The sequence below is a fragment of the Pomacea canaliculata genome, linkage group LG10 (genome assembly GCF_003073045.1).
Source record: "Pomacea canaliculata isolate SZHN2017 linkage group LG10, ASM307304v1, whole genome shotgun sequence".
NCBI classification, from domain to species: domain Eukaryota; kingdom Metazoa; phylum Mollusca; class Gastropoda; order Architaenioglossa; family Ampullariidae; genus Pomacea; species Pomacea canaliculata.
The window spans coordinates 2,971,309-2,995,796 of record NC_037599.1 but is presented as its reverse complement, the minus strand read 5'-3'; the positions used below and the strand labels follow the sequence as shown (position 1 = coordinate 2,995,796).

General features: G+C 44.9%; 1 protein-coding gene across 17 annotated transcripts in view; it reads right to left on the bottom strand.

The window, feature by feature from the left end:
- Positions 1–24,488, bottom strand: part of LOC112574275 (microtubule-actin cross-linking factor 1-like) — a 154,661-nt gene that overhangs the window by 77,006 nt on the left and 53,167 nt on the right. For 8 of the 17 annotated variants that reach the window (XM_025255231.1, XM_025255229.1, XM_025255233.1 and 5 more), the window contains 2 exons: positions 4,116–4,279; positions 1,385–1,500 (listed from right to left, as the gene is read on the bottom strand). In XM_025255231.1, the coding sequence (XP_025111016.1) occupies positions 1,385–1,500; positions 4,116–4,279 (280 nt within the window). Of the gene's footprint in view, positions 1–1,384; positions 1,501–4,115; positions 4,280–11,669; positions 12,744–17,389; positions 18,647–23,084; positions 23,703–24,488 lie in introns of those variants that run through there. The other 9 variants (XM_025255226.1, XM_025255234.1, XM_025255238.1 and 6 more) reach the window with 7 other exon arrangements.

Genomic DNA, 24,488 nt, shown 5'->3' with positions numbered 1-24,488 from the left:
ATAAAAACAACCTTACGTGTAGGCAGGCAAAAGTTCCACCAAAAGAAATAAACATACTAGCAACTTTTTTAAAATCTAAAAGAGTATTACTCTATCAGTTCTCCACCTCCACATGGTACGCACAAAGGCAAGAATAATTAGTTGAAGAGAATCAAAGAGACTTGCTCTAGTTCTTCAACTACAAGCTGCTCAAAAGCAAGTCATCTGGCAAAACATTGTAGTTAAAAAAATAATCAGTGCCATTCTGTAATGAGAACAAATCAAATAAATAAAAGATATGTGAATGTTACACTAAAGTGATTCTAAGAACTAGAAAGCATCTTCCAAACTCTGAACCATCTTCCAACCTTCCCCAATTATGGCTTTCCACAAACAGCAAGAGAAGAGATAGAAGATTCACCAATGTCTTTGTTTAGGTTAAGGAAAGGAGAAATTGTTTCAGGTGCATGTTCTTTTGTGAGGTTTGTTTACATGATGTGCAAGACCGGCTGTGGCTGTCATGTCCAGTTTTTTCCTTTCCCTCTTATACCTTCTTTAAGCAGAATTACTACTTTTTAGAAGTACATGTATTCTATTGTAGCAATTGCTCACACTAATGTATCAGAGAGAGCACTTGTCACTACCCAAGCTGATCGAACACTTTCAGGACAAATAAACTTAGATTTATATCTCGAAACATAAATCTTTTTTTCACAAGTAATGTTAGAGCTTAACAACTGGGAGAAATGGTCTTCTCAGACATAAAAGTTTTTATCATGAGGATGTTAGAAACAAAAGCAATTTCAAAGAAAGGGAGAAGCCGACATAACTCATTATTTCCATTATAACATTGTACCCCGACAGGAAAGTGTTGGCTTCCACTTGACTGCAGATCAAAGCATGGTTTCCCAGACTGACAAGGTGAAGGAAGGGAAGCACTTTTAAGTGCAATTTTTGAATTCTCAACCTGCTTGTCTAAAATTATTTATACAATTATTTAGACAAGTGCTGTCAAGATATACAAAATGCTTCTTTTAATGCTCAGATGCCATGTATCCAAAAACATTTCACATTTCTTGTTGGCTACAAGACAAAAACCTTGTAAGAATTAAAGCCCTATTTTAGATCAAAATCCTGTCAAAACTGCAGTGGGGGGGTGGGGGGAATAATTGATGTCTTTAAAACTTTCTCCCGATGATCATTAAAAAACTCTATTAATCTTATATTTTAAAGCATTTATGTCTCAAATTTATTTTTAATTTATTTTGTGAGATTTCTGTAGAAAATTGTAATACAGGGTAAACAGTCAGCCAAAAGTAGTCCATTTTAAAATACAGTTAATTATTATCAACGATGACTGTATGTATATAAAGTTCACTCCAACTAAGCAAGCAATAATTCAAACCTTCTGGATCAAGAAGTCTTGTGACACCAAACTCTTTCTCTGCCACAGTGAAGGCCAGTTCCAGGTTCTGTTTGTTGCTATTGCTGCGGGCTTGCCGGAAGTCAATAAGGTCTGGCCTGCAGAGACACAGCAACCATATATTTAAATAATGATTGCAAAAGACTGGATATGGCATGATGACTCAAACATAAAGAGAAGTCAGATATTTTCAGATTGATGTGCATAGCCATCTGCTGTTTTGACTGAAAGGTAATGGCACTGTTTTGATAAGCATCAGTCCTATTATATCAAATGTATTTTTTAATGCTATGATCTACTTGTTCAAAAGTGTTGAATGAGCTGAATCTTCAACTGGTCTTATTTTCTCTCAGCTATTAGACTGTCACAGAAGTCATGACATTTTTTTTCTCTTTCAATTGTCATTTACTTATATAAAGAACACAGATCATTGATATTTTGCCTACTTTGTTCAATAACCTTTTGCTATCTTTCAGCGAGCATCATAATTCCTTGTTCATAGAAGGACCTGTCTTTATGGGCAAAAAGGTGTTGATTTACAGCCTCATCTGAATCGATCATTGTACCACACAAGGAGTTTCAAGTCGGTCTAACAGTGCAAGCTAAGGTGAGTATGGTGGGTATGGCAACACATCCTATCCAAGCTCTAATAATTCTTGATGGGTGATCAAATCTGTATGGTCTCACTTTGTCATGATGGAACACAACTCCTTTACGATAAATGAACTCTGGACGTTTGTGGATGATGGATTCATTGGAACTGCCCAACTGCTGTCAGTACACATTCAAATTGTTTGGTTCCTTGTTAGGGGCTTGAAAAACATTACACCTTTAAAATCCCACCACACTGAGAGCATCACCTTCCTCTAATGAATGTCTGCTTTTGATGTTAAGGCAAATCATCACATTGGGACCAAGACCATTTGCACACCGCATTGTTGTAAACAATCTGCTTCTCATCACCAGTTATGTCATTTCAAAAATGGATTGTTTAATGAATATATTGCAGATGTTTATATGCATTGTCAAATGAACTTTGAGTTCATGGGGAACCCAAATATCAAGCTTATGTATCCCATCTTCTTCAGGTGGTTGTGAACACTTGAATAATGCATGTTGTTTCCTACTTTAGATGTGTTGTATCAAAGATGCATCATCATTTCATGATCATTCTTTGCTACTCCTCGAGGAGCATAGGGCCGCAACAACACCTCGCCAGCGGACCCGGTTTTGGGCAGCTCCCCTCAGTTGGGCCCATGTGGTTCCGGCAGCCTTTGCCTCGCTCTCTACTGATCTTCTCCAAGTCTGTTTTGGCCTCCCAACTTTCCTCTTCCCCTGCGGGTTCCAGTCAAGTGCCTGCCTGGCAATGGTGTCAGCTGGTTTGCGCAGGGTGTGTCCTATCCAGCCCCACTTGCGCTTTTTGATGTCTTGACTAGTGGCATTCTGGTTAGTTCTTTCCCACAGGCTGCTGTTGGAGATCCTCTCAGGCCATCTTATTCTCAAAATATGGTGAAGGCATCGGTTGGTAAAGGTCTGGAGCTTGTTGTTGATGGTGTTTGTCACTCTCCAAGTTTCAGAGCCATACAGTAGGACTGCCAACTTTCTTTGGTAGTTTGACCAGGTGGCCTAATTTCCAGTCTGCTGGGACTAGCTCTTGTTCCCAGACCTTGTGTAGGAGGGGCTGTAAAATTGTTGCTGGTGTTTCTGGGTCTGCCTTTAATGCTTCGGGAGGTATGCCGTCCGGGCCTGCTGCTTTGCCATTTTTCATGCTTTTGATAGCTTTGATGACAAAGACGCATAGGAGCTACCTTTTTGATGTGGCTCCTTAACATGGATGCCTTAAAGAAAACAAACTAATGAATGATGTTTCTGCAATCTCTTATGTAACACAGGTTTGACTTAATGCCTTTATGTTGTCATCATCATCCTTGGTGGGCCTACCTGACCGAACATCAAAATCATCAGCACGGAATTTTATGAATGATTGTTGGCACCGATGTTCTTGTAGAGCATTGTCACCATAAACTTTACGAAACTTTTCACAATCTTGACATGCATTCTTCTCTTTACAGAAGTAAAACAATAAAATATGGAATGAATGCAGTTTGGTCTTTCATCTTCAAGATCCCCCAAAACTCAACCAAATTGATCATTACCAACTTTTTTTTTAAAGAATAAAGCTAGAGCTGTCAGCTGTCAAATGACATAGCAATAACATAGATGTGTATGATTCTAGTACTTAAAAAAAAAAAGCATTATCAGTTGCAAGAATGGGTCATGACTTTTGTGACAACACAATAGTTTCCTCCCCTCTCTCTGTAATCTATTTTGAAAGATCTACCACTTGGCTTTGCTTTTATACATAAAATACATTTCCTGATAAGGCTTTTTCAAATTTACAAATGCTCTGCCTGAATATTTCCATACAGGAATGCTGTGTACACGCAAAGGTGGATCACATTACAAGCAATGCCCGGGAGCAGATCTGATGTGTATATGCTTTGTTGACTGCTTGAAAAAAATAGTTTTACCATAATGATGACTGTTACTATGCTTCTAGGCTGAAGCCAGTCTATATATACTTTACAACTTCAGGTATGAGGTGGAACTGTGAATCAACAGTTCTGATATTTGCCTACCGTTTCAAATTTGTGGTCATGTTATGTAGCTATATCAAGTATTTTCCATTATGTGTTAGGTAATACTAAAGTACCTATTTCTATGGATGATAGAAAGGAATGCTTTGCCATCACGCCAGGAAGAAGAAAAGTCTTTGATTTTTACGCCTGGATAGCCCTCTGTTGTGCGGCGTGACCAAAGCAGCAAAGCTTCTCGGGCTGATATATCTTCCTGGCCTGGGACGACCACATCAGAGATCTGCAACAGTAATAAGCCCATGCAAGTAAATAAGTCTAAAGTACAAACAAGTGTGAATAAAACATTAAAAAAAAATCTTTAATAATTATCAATAATTGGTTTCACAGCAGCTTGCTAATGAAGGATGCACAGGTTTTATGCAGACTAATGTTTTACAGAATACACAACCTGAACAAGAACCTCAGAAGATAAAAAATAGAATTTTCTGTTGATATAAAGCTTAAAGCAGAAACATTCTCTTCAACATATCACTAAGTTCCAACAATTCACCTTTACATGTAAAATGAATTATAAACACACAAAACCATGCATACATATACAACTTAAAAAAAAACAACTACTCCTAAACCACCCAAATTGGTTATTTCTCATACATAAATCCAAAGAACATGAAAGCATTGAGAAAAAGTGTCAATGGGGGAAGCAGCTCCTCAGGATACACTTCAGTGAATCATGGGTTTCTTGCAGGATGTTTATACACATGATCCATTAGCATTTTAATATTTGACAAAAAAGTAGAAAAGAATGACACTTGCAGTTACTTTTTCATTTTTTTCAGGAATTTCAGCAATGAAAACATAAAAAATTATGCATTATTTTTCTAGTTGTTCCTTTACTACCCATTCATTCTCTCTCTCTCTCTCACACACACACAGAGGCATATATTGCATTAAAAGTGAATTTCCTTGAGCTGATTTCAGGGATCTGACTTATTACTTGGAAAGGAGTAGCTGGAGATGACAGTTATTCACACACCATTAAACATTTGTGTGTGTGTGTGTGAGAGAGAGAAAAAGCTGAAATTGAAGTGAGGCAAAACTAATGGCGCACCAACATACTCCTCAAATGGGCTGTTTTAACTAGTTAACTAAAGAGCTGTATTCCAGTTTTCCAATTGGTCTATAATAAAAATTTCTCTCACAATCTAAGAATGGTATGCAGTCCTTAAAAGATGTGGCATGTTGTGACAGTCAACAGATAGATGAAACGAAGCATGGCGGTCAACAGACAGGTGAAATGAAAGGTTGCTGCACACCCTCTCTGCTAATCCCACCTTCCCTTGGAAAAGTTCTCACAGGTAAGCCATAGGTCTTTCAATCCTCAGTAACTGAAGGACGTGAACCATTGCTTTGGGGACGTGCTTTTGATGAAAGGGTCAAAGGGGCCGTGCATTAAGTCTGGAGGTCGCGACCGAAGGTGGGGGCAGTCACCGGTGGATGGGGACGTATCCCTTCGTGAAAGGGCGTTTTAGGTCAGTAGCTGGACGATGTGATGTGACCGTATGCAAATGCCAAAGCGCTACCAAGGCATTCTCGTGAAACGGATACCGGCTAGACGAGAGTCATGCCTGTGTTACCGCCCTCTCTCCTGGGCGGTCACACCTGGTAGCACTTTCCTGTATCGCATCAACGCTTTTCGAGTTCATGCATTGCAAAGATTTGATCCTTCAGTCCCACGAAACGTGCCAAATATCGAACAGAGTACAGTTTCCCCACCGCCGCCCCACGTATCCCTCTTTTCTTCCAGGCTCCACTTTCCCCTCCCACCCCTACAAACGCATGTCCGCGCGTCCACTCACGCTAGCGAGAGAGATTGGGGGAAGGAGGGAAAGCTCCGTCCTTGGTTGCGAAACTAAAGATATTTTAAATTAAATGCTCAATCATAATATAATCCAACACTGCTGCTTTTGACTCATTTATGAGAATCACTCTAATCTTGGCCGTAACTCCTCAATCGCGAACGACAAATTTTTATTATCTATTTGATTCTTCTGTTGAATACATTTTGAAACGATCGACTCGCACTTGTGACATCTTATAGTCATTTAACTTAATGCACTTTGAAATTGCGTACCAAAAGTTTTCAGTGTCAATAACCATTCAAAGTCTACAACAGCTTAAATTTACTCTGCATTATTGCGCTCTATTGCCCCCCTCCTTGAGTTCTTCCAACCCTATCTCTAAGCATTCATACACGAAAGGGTTGTGGGGGGGGGGGGAGAACAGATAGCTTAAGTCAAAGGAAAAGTATCTGATAATGTCATCAGTTTCTGCTCTGTGCATCGAGCGACAGATTTGACCGCACGCGACACGTCGAGCGCCAAGTAGAGCGGGTTCACCGTAGTGTATCGTGAGCTCAAGAGTATGATTCACCGCTTGATACCTTTAACACCTGGCCCAAGCACGATTGCATAGTTCCGTCTCATACTTGTCAGCGGTGCGCTCGAGTTGTGGCGATAACTTGCTGACCTCGCCGCCTTTACCAGAAAACATTAATCTCGCAATCAACGCAGCATGTAGCAATACGATACCCGTTATTTTAGCTCAGTCACCTTCTTTGCACACAGTCGGCATTCATACCGGCAGATTGTTCAGCCAGCAATCAAGTTAGTCAGCGACTGAAAAAAAAGGTCCTCAAAACGCACCAGTTTTTATCAGTTTTCCTTCACTCTGACTGAATTGTAAACATCTTTAAACTCAGACAGGTGTTTTAAGTCGTGTCCTCGCAAAGTTATGAAAGTATGACAACAGGCAGAAACAGTTATACCGCTTCCTTTTCCCCCCGCATGCTTTGCTACTTCAGATGTGTTGTATCAAAGGCGCACAGGACCTACCGCCTTTTGGATGTGGCTCCTTAACATGGACGCCTAAAAAAAAAATCACCCGTATGTTCTTAAACCTTTAGTAAACAGTTCATTTTGATTTTGAAGCGGTTTCCTCCAAATTCAGATCGAGGAAAATAGCTGTTTCCAGCACTTTGCTACTCATTAGTGATTAGTCCGATCACTCAGAGCTGTGGCAGCGCACCATATTGATTGCACTGGTTACTTGCTGTGTGCTTATTATTTTCGTCTCCCAGTCAACACATCGATTTTGAGTGTGCTGCATTTAAACCGACCATTGTATGGCGCATGCACGCACCAGACTTCCACTTTTTCATCTTCTAGTAGAGGTCCGACGCGGCAAGATAAGGAAGAAAGAAGTTCAGAAGTTATCTAATCTGTGTACAGTTTCGCATATACATCGCAAAGGTTTTCTCAACTCAAGTTGTGCCAGTAACACTTCTGAGAGCTGTATTAAATTCTCTCTCCCCCTCTCTGCGTCTACATGCATGCGAGGGTATTTAGAGGTGGAATGACCGCTGGAGTTGATGGCAATGTGCGATTATTTTTACACCTGCTGCCGTGTGATCACACCTCTCCACGTGTCTGCAATGTTCCTCCCAGATGTCCCATCGAGAACACCAGTGCTGCCGAGCAGGTAAACTTTTCCTCTCCCGTAAACAATCCCGGAGACATTGTCTCAAAAATCCCAAGAGCTTCTCTACCCTTGAGTCGATGCATCCACCCAAGCTTATTAACCCCTTCGCACACGCTTCCCGCGGAATAACAACAAATCTTTCAGTGGAATTTCAAAGCCTTGCTTTCGTGTAAAATAATATACAGGAAAACCTCGATCTTGCGATCCTTGATGTAACGATTTTCTCAGTAAAATGTTCGTTTTTGGCGGTCCCTTGAGAAACGGAAAATCGAGGTCTTATTGCATATACTTTATATAAGTCTCTTTCACACTCACGAGGTATGTCCGAAAAGTAATGAAATCTCTTTCTATTCATTGAAAAAATACAATTATACTAAACATATGATTCCTATGAACATAACAGCTGTTGGGAGCCGTGCCTGAAATCGAAAACTGTGTTTAGACTTCAGAGGTTCGGTCACGGCTCTATATCTGTGCCCATGTGGCGGCCTTTCAATCGTATTTTAACTTGGAGAAACAAGAAGAAATCACACGGAGCTGTTGAGACTAGGGGCGTGGAGATGTGGAATGACTGGATCTTTTTAAAGCCAAAACTTCTCATAATTCATTGTGATGTCACTCAAACTCGCTTGGATTGGTCCTGTGGTGAGGCACCACAGCAGGGTGTGACAAAAACTCAGGTCTATACACTGCGAAGGCTAGAATGTAACTAAAATGAGTATTACCGTTTATCCGACATCCCACTTACATTAAACCACCATTACCATGCACAAGTCCTACGGACAGGGGAATTTCATTATCATTGTTTTCGGGACAGAGCTGGTAAATAAAGAAGTATGTGACTAGATATGGAAAGGTGTGCAAAAGGCTGAGAAAGTAGAACAAAAGGTGATAAATTTTCGTAAGATACAAACACGCACGGACGCAAACATATCAACTTTACACTTGGTTACACGTCCAGGAACAGATGGTTTAAAGTTCTCTTTTTGCTCATACTATTTAAAACTGTTCTGATTTTATGATTTTCTGCTTATCTTTTATACCATAAGAGAGAATAAGATAGCAATGGGATCGCAAGCAATTTTTGGAGAGAATACAAGCCGAAACAAAAATGACTGGAGGTAAGAAATGCGATCCCCATCTTCTATACAATTTATTAGACATGTACACCGACCGACACGGGTAACTAACTCCACACGAAATCGATACCATCTCCCCCTTTATTTCTCTGCCACACACCACTGTGAAACGTTGGTCATCCGAGACCACGCGGACAACAGACTGCAATGGCTAGACACGCGAGACCTACGGAGTAGGGGAGCCACACACTTACAAACACGCACAAACAGAACGGGTGGCACTGGTGCGCGTGTCGTTTTAATGATAGTTGGTTATGTCGGTATTCAAGACCACGTGGAAATGTAGACGAGAAAGGGTTAAAATGCAAACTGCATCGATGGCATAATATGTAATGATATACAATGCACCAAAGAAATGAGCGATACTTATTTTGCTACAACAATAGATAAGTGGGGTGTGTGTTTAACCAATGCATACGCATATCTCTTGCTGCGGGTTTCAGCCAAATGACCAATTAATGTATGTCTTATTATGGCGTCTCTCTCTCTCATACACACACTAGCCACTAGCGAGAGAGTGTGCGTGCGCCCGCTAAGGTCTCCTACCTTTATAAAGACGCTTGGTACCGACCTTCACCCTGAGCCCTTACAGGCAGGGGCGACAGGGGTCACGAAGCACCGACACAAAAATAAAGGGAGGAAACTTTGTGAAATCAAGTTCCCTTTTGTTTTCGCTTCAACCGGCTACTGTGTTCCTGGCAGTAAATTATCCCCGCTACTATGTGAAGCAGCAATCACAAAAAGTCTGACCTGCCTAGCTTCGTAAGAGTCAAAACAACACCGCACGCCACCTGGTCGCCAGGGTGGCCATAAAACACATCACGAGCAAGGTGCGGGAAGTCTGGCTAGCTCGGAAGCCGCGCGCTCAAGAGTTCGCAATCTACGGCCACTAGTGACTCAGCCCCAACAGTTTCCAGCCCTCGACTCTCGTAAAACATGTCTAGAAATGAGACTCTGTATCTTCATTCTCCTACGTGTCCCGCCATCGAAACGGATTCGAATATAACCATGTGCGGTGGCTGCTATCCGAGAAGTGCTCGCGTTAATCAAACGACCGTAGGTCGTATTACTTCATTTGGAGCAGGAGAATAAATCAAAAGCATGCAAGAATGCATTTGCTTGAGAGAGAGAGACAGAAGCAGTCGCCCTTCTCATGGGGAGGAGGTGGGAAGTGGTATGTGCGAGAGATTATAAGGTCACACTATATGTTTAGGTCTACCAATTAAACGAAAGCGCGATGGGGGAAGAAAACGTATCATGCCGGTAAGTGTCGACAAGAAAGACTGGCTGTAATGTGCGCTTCGCATGCCCTCGATGAAAGCACACAACACATCTCTCAACAGCTATGTGTTTCCGGACGTAAACAATTCGTTGTTGCACGGATGTTCTCAGCCAGCAGTAACCACTACTCAGTCATTCGCAACTGTTACCAGCAATGAATATGACTCAGAAATGCCGCATCAATGGACGAGCTGCGTGAACCACGAACCCAGAGCGACAGACTGGTCCTGACACAACAGCGACATCGATTATAAAACAAACAAAGCTATGAAGGCATTTTAAAGACTGAAGTTTCCATCGGTAAACATGAGAAAATTACTATTATTATGTTTCTTACTGTTAAGTGTATTTACCTAGTCCCTGAACCCTTTAACAAGCAATAATATTTGCAAGTGTTCGGCTACAGTATCACCTTCGAGAGGTAGGCGTGGGGGGGTGGGGGGTGGGGGGGGGAAGGTTCAACCCTTGGCTACATACAGTAAAGACTTTTGCCAAAAGCCGAGCTGTAAGATGTTCTGATCAAAAGCCCCACAAATTAGTGATGTATGGCTCAGACTATGCGTGACCGATTAAGACAGAAGTAGCCAAAAGGTTTTCTCTTCTGTGAACAGATCGAATCCGTTTCACGAAGGTTGGCATGCTGCCAGAAACAGGTCCCATTCGGTGAGGTAAAAAAAAAAAGAAAAAAAAGGCTACAGGCGACTTAAGGAGGCCCTCAGTGATAATTTGACTTAAGGAGGCCCTCAGTGATAATTTGGATCCGATGGCTGTGTGATCGTTACAACGCAGCTCCCACTCAGCTCCGGTAGCCACCAGGTGAACTGTATTTTCTCTAGTGTTTGGAGCCTAGCTTCCTGCGACTCTCTGAGCCGTGTTTGGAAACACTGTTCCACAAAAGCCGATCAATAACTAAGGGTCGTCTCTATGCTGAGTGTCCCAGGCAGTCATTTGCAGCAGGTACCGCTGACCGTTATGACAGTAAATGACGACATCCCTCACGCTGACACGGCTTTGCATAACGGTGACATAACATGTGTCACAGGTGTAACGCCGGAAGGTTGAAGGATATTTGCCCCCGCAGTTATTATTATGTACATTCCTCAGACTCAAGTGACAGCCGTGCAGTCTGGCTCACGCCCTTGACTCCGTGGTGATAGCACTGTTACCTACACCGAGCCTGGCAAAGGCTCAGACTCCCAAGTGATAGCACTGTCACGTACACGGAGCCTGAGCCTGGCTCAAGTTTAGATGTTTGGACTCTGCACCGACAGGATCGCTGATTCACTTTTCGTGTTGATCGGAATGCATGCTTTACATGACAATGCATGCTTGTTACAGGCCACCTGTCACACAGCTCAATCAATACTTCCCCACAAGATGTACAACACTAAGTCGACAGTAGTGCTTCATCCCCTCTCCTCCCCTCCCCTTTCAACTTTCCCTTGAGATGTTGACAGGTGTTCATGGTAACGATAAAACAAGGGATGCATAAACAAATAGACACCGTGTTTTCCTGCAGCGAATTTCTAAATCAACCGAAATAATGAAACCACAAAATCGTTCAAAAGTGTTTGTTCTGCTACAAGGCTACCTTACACACGAACAGAAAGCAAAAATCAATTGCAGCACAAGGAAAAAAATCATTCTGGTGATGGTAGTGTTGATATAAGTATTTAGAATTATTACTCCTAATAAAGATACCTTTCCTACCTGATCATCATGTCTCTTTTCTGGCGACTGTTCTGAAACTCTTTCCTTCAATAAAGGTTCTTCGTATTTCCCTTTCTTGGACTTTTTCTTCTTTTTTCGAGGAGAACAGCAGCTGAACATTGTGCTGCATCTGATGTTATAACGAGGTTATTTATTCTCCAGGCGTACCCCACATGCACTCTCTCAGTTCCAAAACGGACACAGCTACTGGAATCCTGACAGGGCAGGTCTTCATCGGACAATGCTTCGCAGAGACGAAATGACTGGACCTGCGTCGCTCGAAAGTTCAGGCCAGCAGTCAGCAAAAGGTATTCTTTGGAACACTATAACACGATTCCTTTATCTACAAAGCCGTATCATTCCAGTGTGTGTGTACTGTCCACCCTCACACACACATCAGCGCTGTGGTCAACAATAGCGAATGGCCTGGGCGCTATTGTAGGTTGTGGAGCATGCCACATACGCACAGCTCTTATTTAAGTGTATCGTTCTATGCCCCTTTAATGTTGGAACTTTTCTTGTTCTTGTTTTGGCAAGCCACGAAAAGACGAAAAACGTGTATTTCTCGGTAGACGAAGGGTCGAGATGGGTTATCACTGCTATCTTTAGAACTCACTCTGAACCCGAGTTCATTTCGCCCTCCGGTCGGTACACGAAGCACTCAAACACACACACGTCTGTACTTCGATGAACCCAAGGAAGTCCCGAATCATCATATACACACACACCCCAGACTCTCCGAAATCCTGCAAAACAAGCTTGAAAACGTCGGCTGTCGAAATATATTACTCCGAAAGTACTGTCTCGCCTGCCCTTGTGCCTTTGCTGTGTCCCGAATGCGCACGCACCAAGCTGTCGTCTGCTGCACTCAACATGGTTGTCATTCGTTGAAGAAAAAAGGTCCCTTGCACAAACAGGCGCACTGAGATGAGTGTAGTGCTGTGGTAGCGAGTAAACCCACCGATGCAGCTGGTCTTCATTGACCGTGCATGAAAACAAGCGAAAGTTTGAAAGCCCTGGCGACAAGGACGTTAACCTTGCGCGGGGATGATGTGGAGAAAAGGAAAACCTCGCACAACTCTCGGGCTCATGCCAGCGAGCGTTGCCTCCCTTAGTCGCGCATGTCGCAGCATACGTCTACTGCACGAGTCGGGGACGAGACGAGACGCACACTGGCTGTCGTCTGCGCGGGACGCACAGTGTCATACATGCCACTGGAGAAGCCACAGGTAGAAGCTAACACACATGCTGGTCCGAGCTACCTTGACCAGCCCCCTTGTGCTGCAGCTCGGCACGACACGGCGGTTATCGCACGCGGACACCGTGTACATGCCGGAGGAGTTGTTCTGTCCAAGTCACCGAGATAGGACGTTCACTGCACGGAGTGCACTCGGTAGTAAGCAGTAAGCAAGCATATACAGAGCTATGCAGAGGAAATAATGTGGTCAACTCCAGCCCCAACTACACTATGCCGCCGTAGAGACTGATGTAAGGATGGGACGGAAGTTGGGGAGGGATCAGGAACGCGGGAAGAAAAAGCCACATCGTCTTTCACTTTGTGATGCTACAGAGCCTGTGTGTGCGACAAGCGAGTCCACTGCGTCATACGCCAAGGTGCCTTTTGTCTGTGCTGACAGGTAAAAGCCCTCATCAGCCTGGCAGAATTATTGCATGGTCATGTGATCGCTCGGGTATCTGTAAGAAACAATTACGCATGCAGATGAAGCACCGACACCTGCGCGATCCAGGCAGAAGTGGTCAGCGCGGACAACTTTCACAGTTCTGCGATGCAAACGGCGTCTCGTCCTTCTCCCAGGTGTTAGGGGAAACTTCCTGGCAATTCTCCGTGTTGGGCGTGTTTCCAGTCGCCTCGTTTTTTTATTTTGTTCCCATACAAATGTGATTCGACAGGAACTCTGCATGGGAAAGCAGGGGGAGGATAAACCAAAAAGTGCTCAAAAAACTGGTGTTGGGAGATGGGGCGCAGTGATTTATCTGAAACTGGTGAAAATGACGGCCTACGAGGATGCACTTTTTTCCTTTGTGTGCACTTCTGTTATATTTACAAAAAAGAAAAAAAAAAAAAAAAAGGAAAATCGCATTCATCTCTTCATAACAGCTTCTGAATGAAAAAATGGCGGTTTGTGGGTGGCGATAGTGAAAAAGGTAAGAAATGAGAATAAGTGGGTTTTTTTTTTTCTTTCCCAGACACTAGACTAGTCTCTCTTCCTTCCCCTCCCCACTACCTCCGTGTGTTCGAGAGAAAAGGGTAAGCGAGAGAAGTGTGGGTTTGCCTGCAGAACATCTGAAACGAAAGACCATGGGAAGACAAAGAAAAGCGAAGAAAGCATGTGTGCGCGTCGATTAGGGCTAAAAAAAAAAGAAGAAAAAAAAACTGGCGTGTGAAAGCACCCTAAAACCCGCTGTTCCCAAGGTACACAGCAACACTTTTCTCCCTCGCGAGCCCCACAACTATGAGAAAGACGTGTTTCTGTCTGGCACGCTGTTGGTGTTGGATACTCGACCAAGTAACCCTAAGCCCCTCGGCCTACCTTTAAAAAGGAAAAGTTGCCAACGCATTCCTAATTATGTCAGAAGCCGCCGCAAAGCACCGGTCGTATGAAAACAAACCAGCATTGAGACTGTGCGTGTGTGCAGTGAGGCTGGGAGGTATCTGCTTGTCGACTGTACCAGGGGGGAGATTGAGATACCTGCCTCTTTCATGCGACTGCGTGCCAGCTGGTTGAAGCTGACAAAATAACGATAACAGCAGACGAGGTATTTTGAACTGTATGCACCAGACTGAAGAAACTCAGACGAGACACACAAACTGGAAAATAAATATTAAAAAAGACGACAGAATAATAGAATATAAAATTGAATAGAATTTAAAAATGCTTTGTCTTATAAACGCAACGTGCAACCGGAAAAGTTGCTGGAAAGCAAACCCTACTCAGCTTCCCTGCCCTGCACTACCGATAGCATCAATGTTGCCGATTGTTCTTGGGCGGAAATGCGTGCTGACTAATGCCACGTGGGTCGTCGTTTTCCTCCTTCGCCAAGTCACATGGCGGACCAAGTCGTCTCGTTTAACAACAACTTTAGCGCCGCGTCTTTGAACCGCAGTAGTTTTTTTTTTTTACACGGCCATTTATCGTTACAGTCATGGCACCGCCACCCTTCAAGGCTTCTGCTAGCGCTGTGCGTGCGTGCGTGTGGGCAGTGTGTGAATGCACGTGCGGAGTCTCAGGAGCAGGAACGTTTGTGCAAGATGCCGAGAGCACCTGGTGCGAAGTGACTGCTGTTATGATAGATATCGCCACTATCTCTTTGCTGGGTCAAACTACTCACTTATTGTTACATGACACATCCTGGTGCAAAACTATCCAGACCAAGGTCCCAAGTACTGCAGGGTTTTATGAGATTTTTACTGTGATTAAAAAAAAACTGTCAAAAGAGGTCATGCTGTTGTACATTAATTGATATGATAGGTTAAGACGTACATTAAGACTATTGAGTTTTCAATAATAATAAATTACATGAGTGTTATGTGACTACTGCTCCCAATGTATTTTTAAAAAAGACGAAATTATTTTTTTGGCAACGAGGCTGCTGCTAAGGCAAGGTTCATGGTCCAGGGTGTGACTACTCGTCTAAATAGTTCATTGGCACTGTTCAACATCTCGCTGTTACTCATCCACACGTCTACTATGGTGTCAAGCTGTGAAGCATAAATAATACCGCCTCTCTCCCCCACCCTTGCAAGCCACCTCTTACGCGAGGAGGGTTTCCGCCGTTCAGCGATAATGCTTGAGAGTCGGGAGGTGATGTGGCGGAGGGAAGAGGTGTTTGGGTTTTGCGCAGGGGCAGAAACAGATTCGGAAAACAGATAAAGGAGGGAACAAGGAGAGAACTCGAACGGCGCTGGCTGCTATAGTTTTGGATCTGACGTAAGACAGGGATTCCGATGTCGGGGCCTGGAGGTGCCTAGAGGTCAACGCTTTGGTTTCGCTCCACAGCTATACCTCTGAAATAACTCCTATCTCTCGATCTATCTTGACTGCTCATGACGAATAAGACGAAAACGCCCATGCACGAGGTTCTCGGTAAAACATTAGACATTACCCTCGTGGCAGCAAAACAAAGTCGGGCAGAAAACCGAACCTGGGTGCCCTTCCGACAATGAGGGCTAACGGATCACACAGTGTATAACAGTTTATCCAATTTTTCAAACCGATATTTATTGAGGCGTTTCCCATATGCTGTAGGCCCATCTTATGTTAAAATGTCGCGCTTGGAAGTTATCCAACTATTGCACACTTAAGCAAGTAGATACGCCTGCCCTTAAGCCGATGTGGGGATAGGAGAGAGGGCGATCTGCGAAAGCTTTCTGTGAAACGCGCCAAAGAACAAGATACACCCACAACAGCGGCAGCGCCTGCGATCTACAGTGGAGGAAGCAGCTCAAACTTTGTGGAAAACATGCGCGTGCTCGTGGCGCTACGACCCTGACAAGGTTCCAGCAAACTGGATGCTGCCAGAGAAGCTTGTAGCCAGGGTGAGCCTGCATGTCACGTGTCTCTCGTGACGTAGCTGGGACAGCGCCAAGTCCCTGCCCGTTCTGCAAATGTCAAGAGTTCACACCCCCACGCCCTTCCTCCCTTTTTCGTCCCTGTTTACCTCGGTTCCAGCACATGTTTCTTTTTATCTGCAAGAAGGCTGCCTACTAACAATGTGGCAAACTATGGAAACAATTTTTTCTGTTTAAAAAAGACTTGCTGCCCGTGAAATACAGCACCCGCTCTTGTAAATCCCCTGCAGACATGACGGTATGACGAGCATAACTGATTTTCAGTCTTTAGAGTCATAGGACCTATCCCCTCCTGCGCACAAGATGATGAACGACTATCTGCAATGGTCTACCGACATCACCTCTCGTGTCTCTTGCACACCTGGGATCAGGCGCACGGCACGTTGCTAGGCGCCACTTGGATGGCCAAAAGGCAGCCAGAATGCTTATAATTCAAGTTCTATACTTAGGCTCTGAACGCCTGTCGATCCGTCATCTGTTACATGAATCTGTCTTTAGGCCTGCATCACTTCTTGATACCTGTCACCCGTCCTAAAACAAGTTTGTGTGAGAAACGATGCGAGAGCGTGGTTTTTTTTTTTGTTTTTTTGTTATTGTTTTTGTTTGTTTTTTTTTCCACTTCTGTGCCGATTGAAATCATTTTCTTAGCTGACCTCTTTGAATACAGATTCTACATTGACAGAGAACACGGAACACGCAACCCTCAACCACCTCATAACCGATACGTGGATGCGCTGAATGAAGAATAATAAAGTAAATACCTAAAATGTACTGTGCTGTTCTAAAACTACCTATCGTGTTCTCAGGAAACACGCGAGAGACTGGGAAAGACCTGTCTGATTAACTGCTACGCTGACCACGGCCGAGCATCACCATCATCCCGTGATGTTATTTCCGCCATGGTAACAGTGTTGGAAGTACGCAAAACGTTTCCACCGTATCTCTGGAAAACCTCAACTGCCCCTCGGTTGTAAAAGCGCGCCAAAAGCCATTCGGACGGACACACCCACACATATCTGTTTTGCTCAAGCCGAAAAACATAAACACGTAAAATCACGTAAGACCTCTCGGCGGTCTAACCTTTCTTTCAACACACGCTCTGCCTAAGTGCGTGCCGCACCCATGTTACCTTCTCGTGAATGCTGACAGACACCTGCAGCTTGTATCTGTCCTGCGGGCGACTCCAGTACTGGCTGCGCAGCGAGCGCACCGAAGACACAGCGCTGCACACGCAGCAGAAAGTGCAGCCGCACAGCTGGCACCGGATGCTGGTCAGCACGGCCACAGGCGGACCGTCACCCCTGCTCTCACCCTCCGCCGGCGTCCACTGCTGTGATGTCATCTCGCGAGGCACTGCCATCATGCGATCCTTCTCCTTGCACAGGTCCTCGCACGAGTCAAAGTGGCGCTCCCCGCTGGTCTGGCCGCTTGTTGTCTGCCAGTCTGGTGCCGCTGGTAAATCTTGAATGACTTCCAACATTTTCTTCTCCGCGCACAACTCCTGACAGGCCGCGTCTGCGGTGCCGGCGGCGTCTCTAGGGGGACTCGCTCTCACCTGCTGCCAGCTTCTTCCGCTGTGGGAAGGCGCCTGCTGCAGAAGAGCACCTTGCAAGAGCTTGGACATGGCTGACCAGCGCGTGTACACCACGACACCCTCTACTACGTCGCGTCCCTCAACTCTTTTGTCTCTTGTCCCAGTCTCAGCTCAGCCGCGTCATTGCGGAGGACTTTTTGTTTGCGCTGATTTCCTTGTGGTTTCTGTCGCTGCGGATGTGTGGATCTTCATGTTATTATTATGTGTCCAAAGAGAAAAGTACAGACGCGTGGATGCAGGTCCGTTTTCTCAAAACAAAACAACCGTTTGAGCTGCACGCCTTTGCCACTCTAGCCAGCATCAGTGTGTTAGTGCGAACCTCTCTCGTCTGGGTCAAGCTTTCAAATGGAGTTCGCTCACACGGAAGACAGTGATCACTGCATTCACGGCTACACTAAGTAAAAGAAGGTTGCAGACTGCAGCCTTTGCTGGATATACACAGCATTCCTTGTCTTATTTGAACAACAGTTTCCTGTTTGGTTCCTGTTCACAATTACTTAAATAAAACGCTCTATGACGTCCCATCCTTTCTCCAAACAGATCCACCTTTCAACTTTTGAAGTGTTTAACTATATCCAAGCCGCTTAGTCTGAGAGGGTCCACAACGAAAATCCAAGCACCTGGTGCCGAAAATCTGACTATCATTGACAGGATTTATCTGCAAACCCAATGTTAGCTTTCAAATAAGGTTTCTAATTAAAACCAGAAGCTCGAAAAGTTTATCCTGTCCAGAAAACGTCTATAACAACGAAAATGACGCTTTCCCCCCGTCTTTTGGTTCTGCAATGCCGAGCGCTGTATACTGCAGTCCCCTCTGCTGCGGTAGTTCTTTGACCTATTCCTTCCCTCCGCATTGCTGGGGGATCTATGGCTGAGACTGCGCATCCACATCCTGTGTATCTCAATGGAATTTCTTTATGAGGCCTCCTGGGGATCAACAGACCAATAGCGATTTCCAGATTCTGTCCTCTGCCGACTTACATCTGGCATGCCAGAATTTCAGCTCTCGCCAATTCTCCGACACCAGGTAACACAGCGCGAATCGTCCAACCTTACTGCCAGGAGATTGCAGGTGCGCCGTCTGCCAGGCCCAAAACTCTGGTGAAAGCACGCGCCACCTGTATTTTCGTCTCGCACGCGCCTCGCTCGTGAAATGTGTCCAGGCACACAGCACGACGGTCTGCTAAAAGAGACTGCCAGCGGAACCTTGTCGCTCAGTGTATTTGCGCAAGCGCTGAGCAACTTTGTCGCCGAGAGAAAAAAAAAATACATAAACTTTTAAAATTTGTATAACGTCTTCTCTTGGCTTATTCCGATGTTCTCTCCATGTGAGTTCGAAATTGCAAAGTTCCTTCCGTTTTCCTAAATTTTCTCAGTCCCGACCACTTTCACTTTATGACCAACAGCGGGTGGGTCTTTGGGTAGCAATTAACAAAACAAACAAATGCGACAGAATATGGCAGCGAATCAGCCCAGTCAACAGTTTGAAACGGATCTGCAAGTTGTGCAAGACGACTGGCGCAACATCGCCTTGTTGGCAACAAGAATGTTCTCTAACACCAGGCGCCACTCAGTGCACGTGCCGGTTAAGAGATTTTACTGCGGAGTAAAAGCCCATGATGTTAATTCCCCACTATCATTATCATGTGTTAAGGCCAAAGAGTGCGGTATTTTTTGTTGTTGTTGTTGTTGTGAGCAAGCCAGACAGCTTCTGTCGTGGATAAAGTCCGAAAAGAGAAAAACAAAAACCAACCAAAAAAACAAAACAAAACAAACAAACAAACAAACAAACAAAAACTCAGCGCTGGAGTGGCAGGAAAGTTGTAATAGTGATTTAAAGGTAAGAATGGCTGAAATGAGGCCATCTTTGGAGACAACCTATATTGTGTACAAAGTTTCAAGAGATTTCTGTGGTCCTAAGACAGAGAGGATTCGTTGTTAATGATGCAGCTAACAAACGCGAAAATAAACCTTGTCTTGAGAAAAATATCTAAAGAACAATTTTGTTTTGATCGAGCTTCAGAGACCACTAGCGGCGTGACGCATGGAGGGAAAATTATCTGCAAACAGCTAGCATCTGTCAGTCTGGACTACCAGATAATATTCGGGGGGTAAACCCAAGCACTTTCGTCTTTTGGCACGAATACACGGTCTTACCATAGATAACATCATTCCTTGGAATCTGTTCTCCAAAAGCTAGGGGGTGAGAAAAAGAATCTCGATCACAAATTCAGTCACCGTCTTGAGAAGATGTCGTGGGTGGGCCACCTAAAAGACTCTGCCTCTACAGGCGGTTTCTTTCGACCAAAAAAAAAAAAAAAGTACGAGCCGATAACATCCCCATGTCTTTCCTTCATTCCTACACTGATAAACTCTTTCTAGCGCCCTCATCGTCATAACCTGCGGTCGTAGGTTAAGCGCCATCTTCCTTCAAAAGGAGAAAGAAATTTTTCTGTAGGAAGATATCGACTTGGAACGATAAAAGATACAAGAGAGAAATCACGAAAATAGCGATTCTATAACAAGAAGACTTAATTATATAAGTCTTAGTTTATATAAGTCTTAATTTATAAACAGAAACTTCAGTAAACTGACAAAAAAAAAAAAAAAAAAAAACAACAGCAAAAAAAACATGTGACTTCATTGCACTGATGGACTGCACCATTAGGTTGTCTCTATGTATGTAATTTTATAACACGTGGAGTGTTTACATAGATCCCACTGAAATCACTTCTTAAACAGCTGGCCAGTTTGCAATCACGCATCTTCGTCCACACAACCCCTTCCACTCGTAGACAAAGCACAATATTTATCGCCTCGAGGTGATTCCAGCATCATAAAAAGCTGCTAGAAGATAAAGCACTCGATGAAAATCGTCATATACGAAAGCACGTTCGCAGTATCCCAGCCTGTACCCTTCATTTGCGAAGGGCGGCCGCCAGAAGCCCTTGAAGCGAGCAACGGGAACAAGACGGGATGATTTGTTTCTTGGAGGTCAAGGTTCACGGCAGTGTATCAAACCTTACAGCGCACATTTTGTAACCAGCTATCAACTTTTCTCTCAACTTGCCTCCCTCCTAGCTGCCATTCTCAGCAGGCTTCTAAACAACCGTCAACGTGAGGCGCAAAACGCTGGATCGTGACGTCATTGACGCCATACTCGATTACAAAAGCTCTGACGTCACTGCCCCTGTTTACTCCTGTTTCTCGCCTGTTTACAAGGAGATCAAAAACTTCGCCGCTCTTTGAACTTTCTCTCGGAGGCCGGTCGTCACCGGTTGTCTGCAAGAAGGAAGGCGATTACGTAGCGTCCCTGCCACAGCGGAACGAGGCGTAACGATAACGAAAGTTACAGTGATCATCACTGCTCCCCACGGGGGCCCGACTTTACTATTGCCGACAGCCGCTGATTCGCGGGTCCTCCATGGAGGGGACAGGTGAGAACATAAAGTCTGAAAAAGAGATATGCGGGAGACGGAGGAGGCGGAACAGAAGCTGCGGGGTGATTTGTAACTTACTGCGTCTACACGAGAGCTGAAGAAGAAACAGCTGTCAGGTACACGCGTGCCGCTAAGGAGACGAAGCTACCCGTTTCTGTGGAAGTCCCGCTGGGACGCGCATTCCGCGGTGTGGTGATGATTTTCGCGAAAACTATCACCATCCCTAGCCACCGCTGGCTACCTGGGTCGCAGTGGAGCACTACTTGATAACGGAACCCTTTGTACACTGCAACAGCCAAGCTCGGATGGAAGGCAGTGAGCTGAGGGCGGGTCTAGATTAGGACTCCTGCTCTCCCTGCTACGAGCCACACACACAAACGCACGCGCGACGCGACGGCAACCGAGCTTCCAGATGATTCGCTTATAGCACTGCAAGGTGTGTCTTCTTTTTGCCTCCTTTGAAAGCTGCTGAAATACATGGATGCGTCTTGAACATGTCCGACAGCTATCCATTTCCCGGATCCTTTAATATTGAAATTGATTCAGACCTTTGTGGGGAAGATGCATGTTTGTATCTATAGCATGAGGGATTATCAGCAAATTTTAGAAAATAGTATCGCATACCGAAATATTATTTAGCAGAAAAGTCTGTGTTGTCCTGAACCTCCTGTGATGGCCGCTGACAAGATCAAGTCTGCGCAGATCGGGTCGAGAGGAAGAAAAAAAATACAGAAGACACAGCACAAAAGAGAGAAGAGACTCGAAAGGAAAGAAGTCATACAAAATATCAGTAAAGCTGATGTTAAACTACCGCTTACTGTTTCTCCTGCCTTCGTAACTAGGCAAGTGCAGCTGTCTGCGGTTATATCTTGCAAATCTTTCTAGAGCACTCGGTCAGAGTGAGTGTGTGTGTTTTCGACAAAAAGAACGAGAAAAACAAAGAGCCGGAGTCAGTGGAAGAGGCAGCCAAGATCTGATGCTGTACTTTTCACAAGCAAATGTCTGCGAAGCTTTACTCGGGATATTGAAAAGGTCAACACCAATGAATACAGAGTTGACCATCAAGGAGTGGGTACTGCTGCTTGAATTTTGCGGTCATTTAGAATTTAGTATTTGTTATTTCTTGTGTCCGCATGCATCCGCAACGATGACATGTACACAGTTTCAAAAGCCATAATGAGACGACGAGACAGCGTGCAACTGAGGCTGGTCCGCACAATATATGTCACGGGGAGGGGTGTGGGGTGTGCAAGAGACTTATAGCAATCGTTTCTAGTAATAATCTCTATAACCAATTGCCCACAAAAACAAACTCTGGTGCTGTAAAATTTTTGGGGCTAATTTTGTAACAAACAACTCTACGGTTTTCTCCACCACCACTCAACATGATGAACCAATATCGCAGTCTGCAACAAATGCAAACTATGTTCTTTAAAACATTTTCCAGGCAACGCTGAACCTTAACGGTTCTTTTGTAATATTTCAGCCTTGAGGGTCGCCAATTAGTTTCAGCAGGGCCCTCAACTTAACCAAAATATAAATAAAACCTGTTTTAAACAAAATCTTGGGTCGATGAGGTAATTCCAAACAACACTTTTTAGTTTAAACTTCTGATTCATCAGCAACGGACGTTCGAGTCTTCATGAGCGTTTGAATTGAGATGTACGACCTGTAGTGTTTGTCAGGAAGAGGACTTCAAAATGGGTGACAGCAGAGGGGTGGGCGTGGTCTCGGAAGAACAGCAACAAAAAAAAAAAAAACAACAACAACAACAACAAAACAAACAATACCTTGTTTCTTCCCGCCATCCGTCTGCTTGCATGTCTGATGGCCGAAATCACTGTCAGCCCGCACAAAAGCTCCCGGCGGCAATCCCCGCTGTCACGTGACGATGTCATGTCGATCGCAAGGGTTGGGAGACCGACCTGACGGACCCCTTTGTATCTCCTCCCCTCGCTTCTTCGCTGACCTTCACACGGTTCGTGGACTGGACGCTGCTGTCGCGTGTCCTTACCGTCTCACGAGACGTAACTTTGCGAAGATGCGCAGAGCGAGCGCGGCGATACCGGAGCTCGAAACTCGTGGTGGCATCAGGGCAGCACCGAGCGCGTGAAACGCCAAGACCTGGACACGCGCAGGTCGTCAAGCAAGCAGACAGGTAACTGCGGGCTAGCTAACACCACCACCACCGACGACGACGACCACGACGACGACGACGACAATTTCCCCCTGTTTATGCGACCCCCACCCGTCAGTGCCGGGAGAGTGGAAGAAGCTGACAGTGTGCGCCCGTTACCTCCTGTAGTAGTCCCCGAACTGAACCGTCGGCCTAGCGGCATGCAGCGCTGCCCCGACACAACAACGCTTTGCGCTGCGTGGCATCGACAGTCAGAGCATCCTGGCCTTCCTCACCCCCCTCCCCCGCGTCCCAAGGTGGTTCCCGTCTACCTACTCGGTCATCCCTATGGAAAGGTTATCCACAGTGGGTGGGGGAGACACTGGAAAGACCAGATCAGACAGCGACTGGGTGTTCCTGTAAGCATAAGCATAGGAATCAAGAGGGGAAAGGTGTTTTGTTGTTTCGAGATTCACTGTCAGCATAGAGTCCGTCCCCCTCCAACCCCCAAACGAAGTCAAGCATCTTCCTACTCCCCAGGTAAGAGGTAAAGATCGATGAATAGTGGTACCACGAAAGGTGAAGTTATCCCAAGAAAGCTTTCAATGGCAAGAAGACCATGACGCAACAAGCACTTGCGTTGTAATAAATCTTCCAAACTAACATAAGGACGTGCATGCATGGACGAGAGGTAAGAGGTAATTCTGCCCAAGCTTCACTTGTTTACGGGATGCTTTTTTACCCTCAGCAAAAACACTGAAAAAACGCCTTTTAACTAGACGCACACTGTGAAATAGGCGACTACGACAGACTTGTACAGGTAGTCCCTACAGTCGTTGAGAATGAGGTGTTAGAGATCTTATTTCAGGGAGAGCGGTACACGTCCCTTTTCAAACAAACAAACAAACGCGTTTGTCATCACCTGCGGAGTCAAGATAAGGGTGAGAATTCAACTCCTCTTAGACTACACGGCACGTATGCTTGCTATCATCTCTACCAACTTCCCCTGTCAAAGAGAGGAAGCGTTCCACGCCAATGAAGCTATCTGGTCACTGTGCTTCACAGCGGGATGTCACTT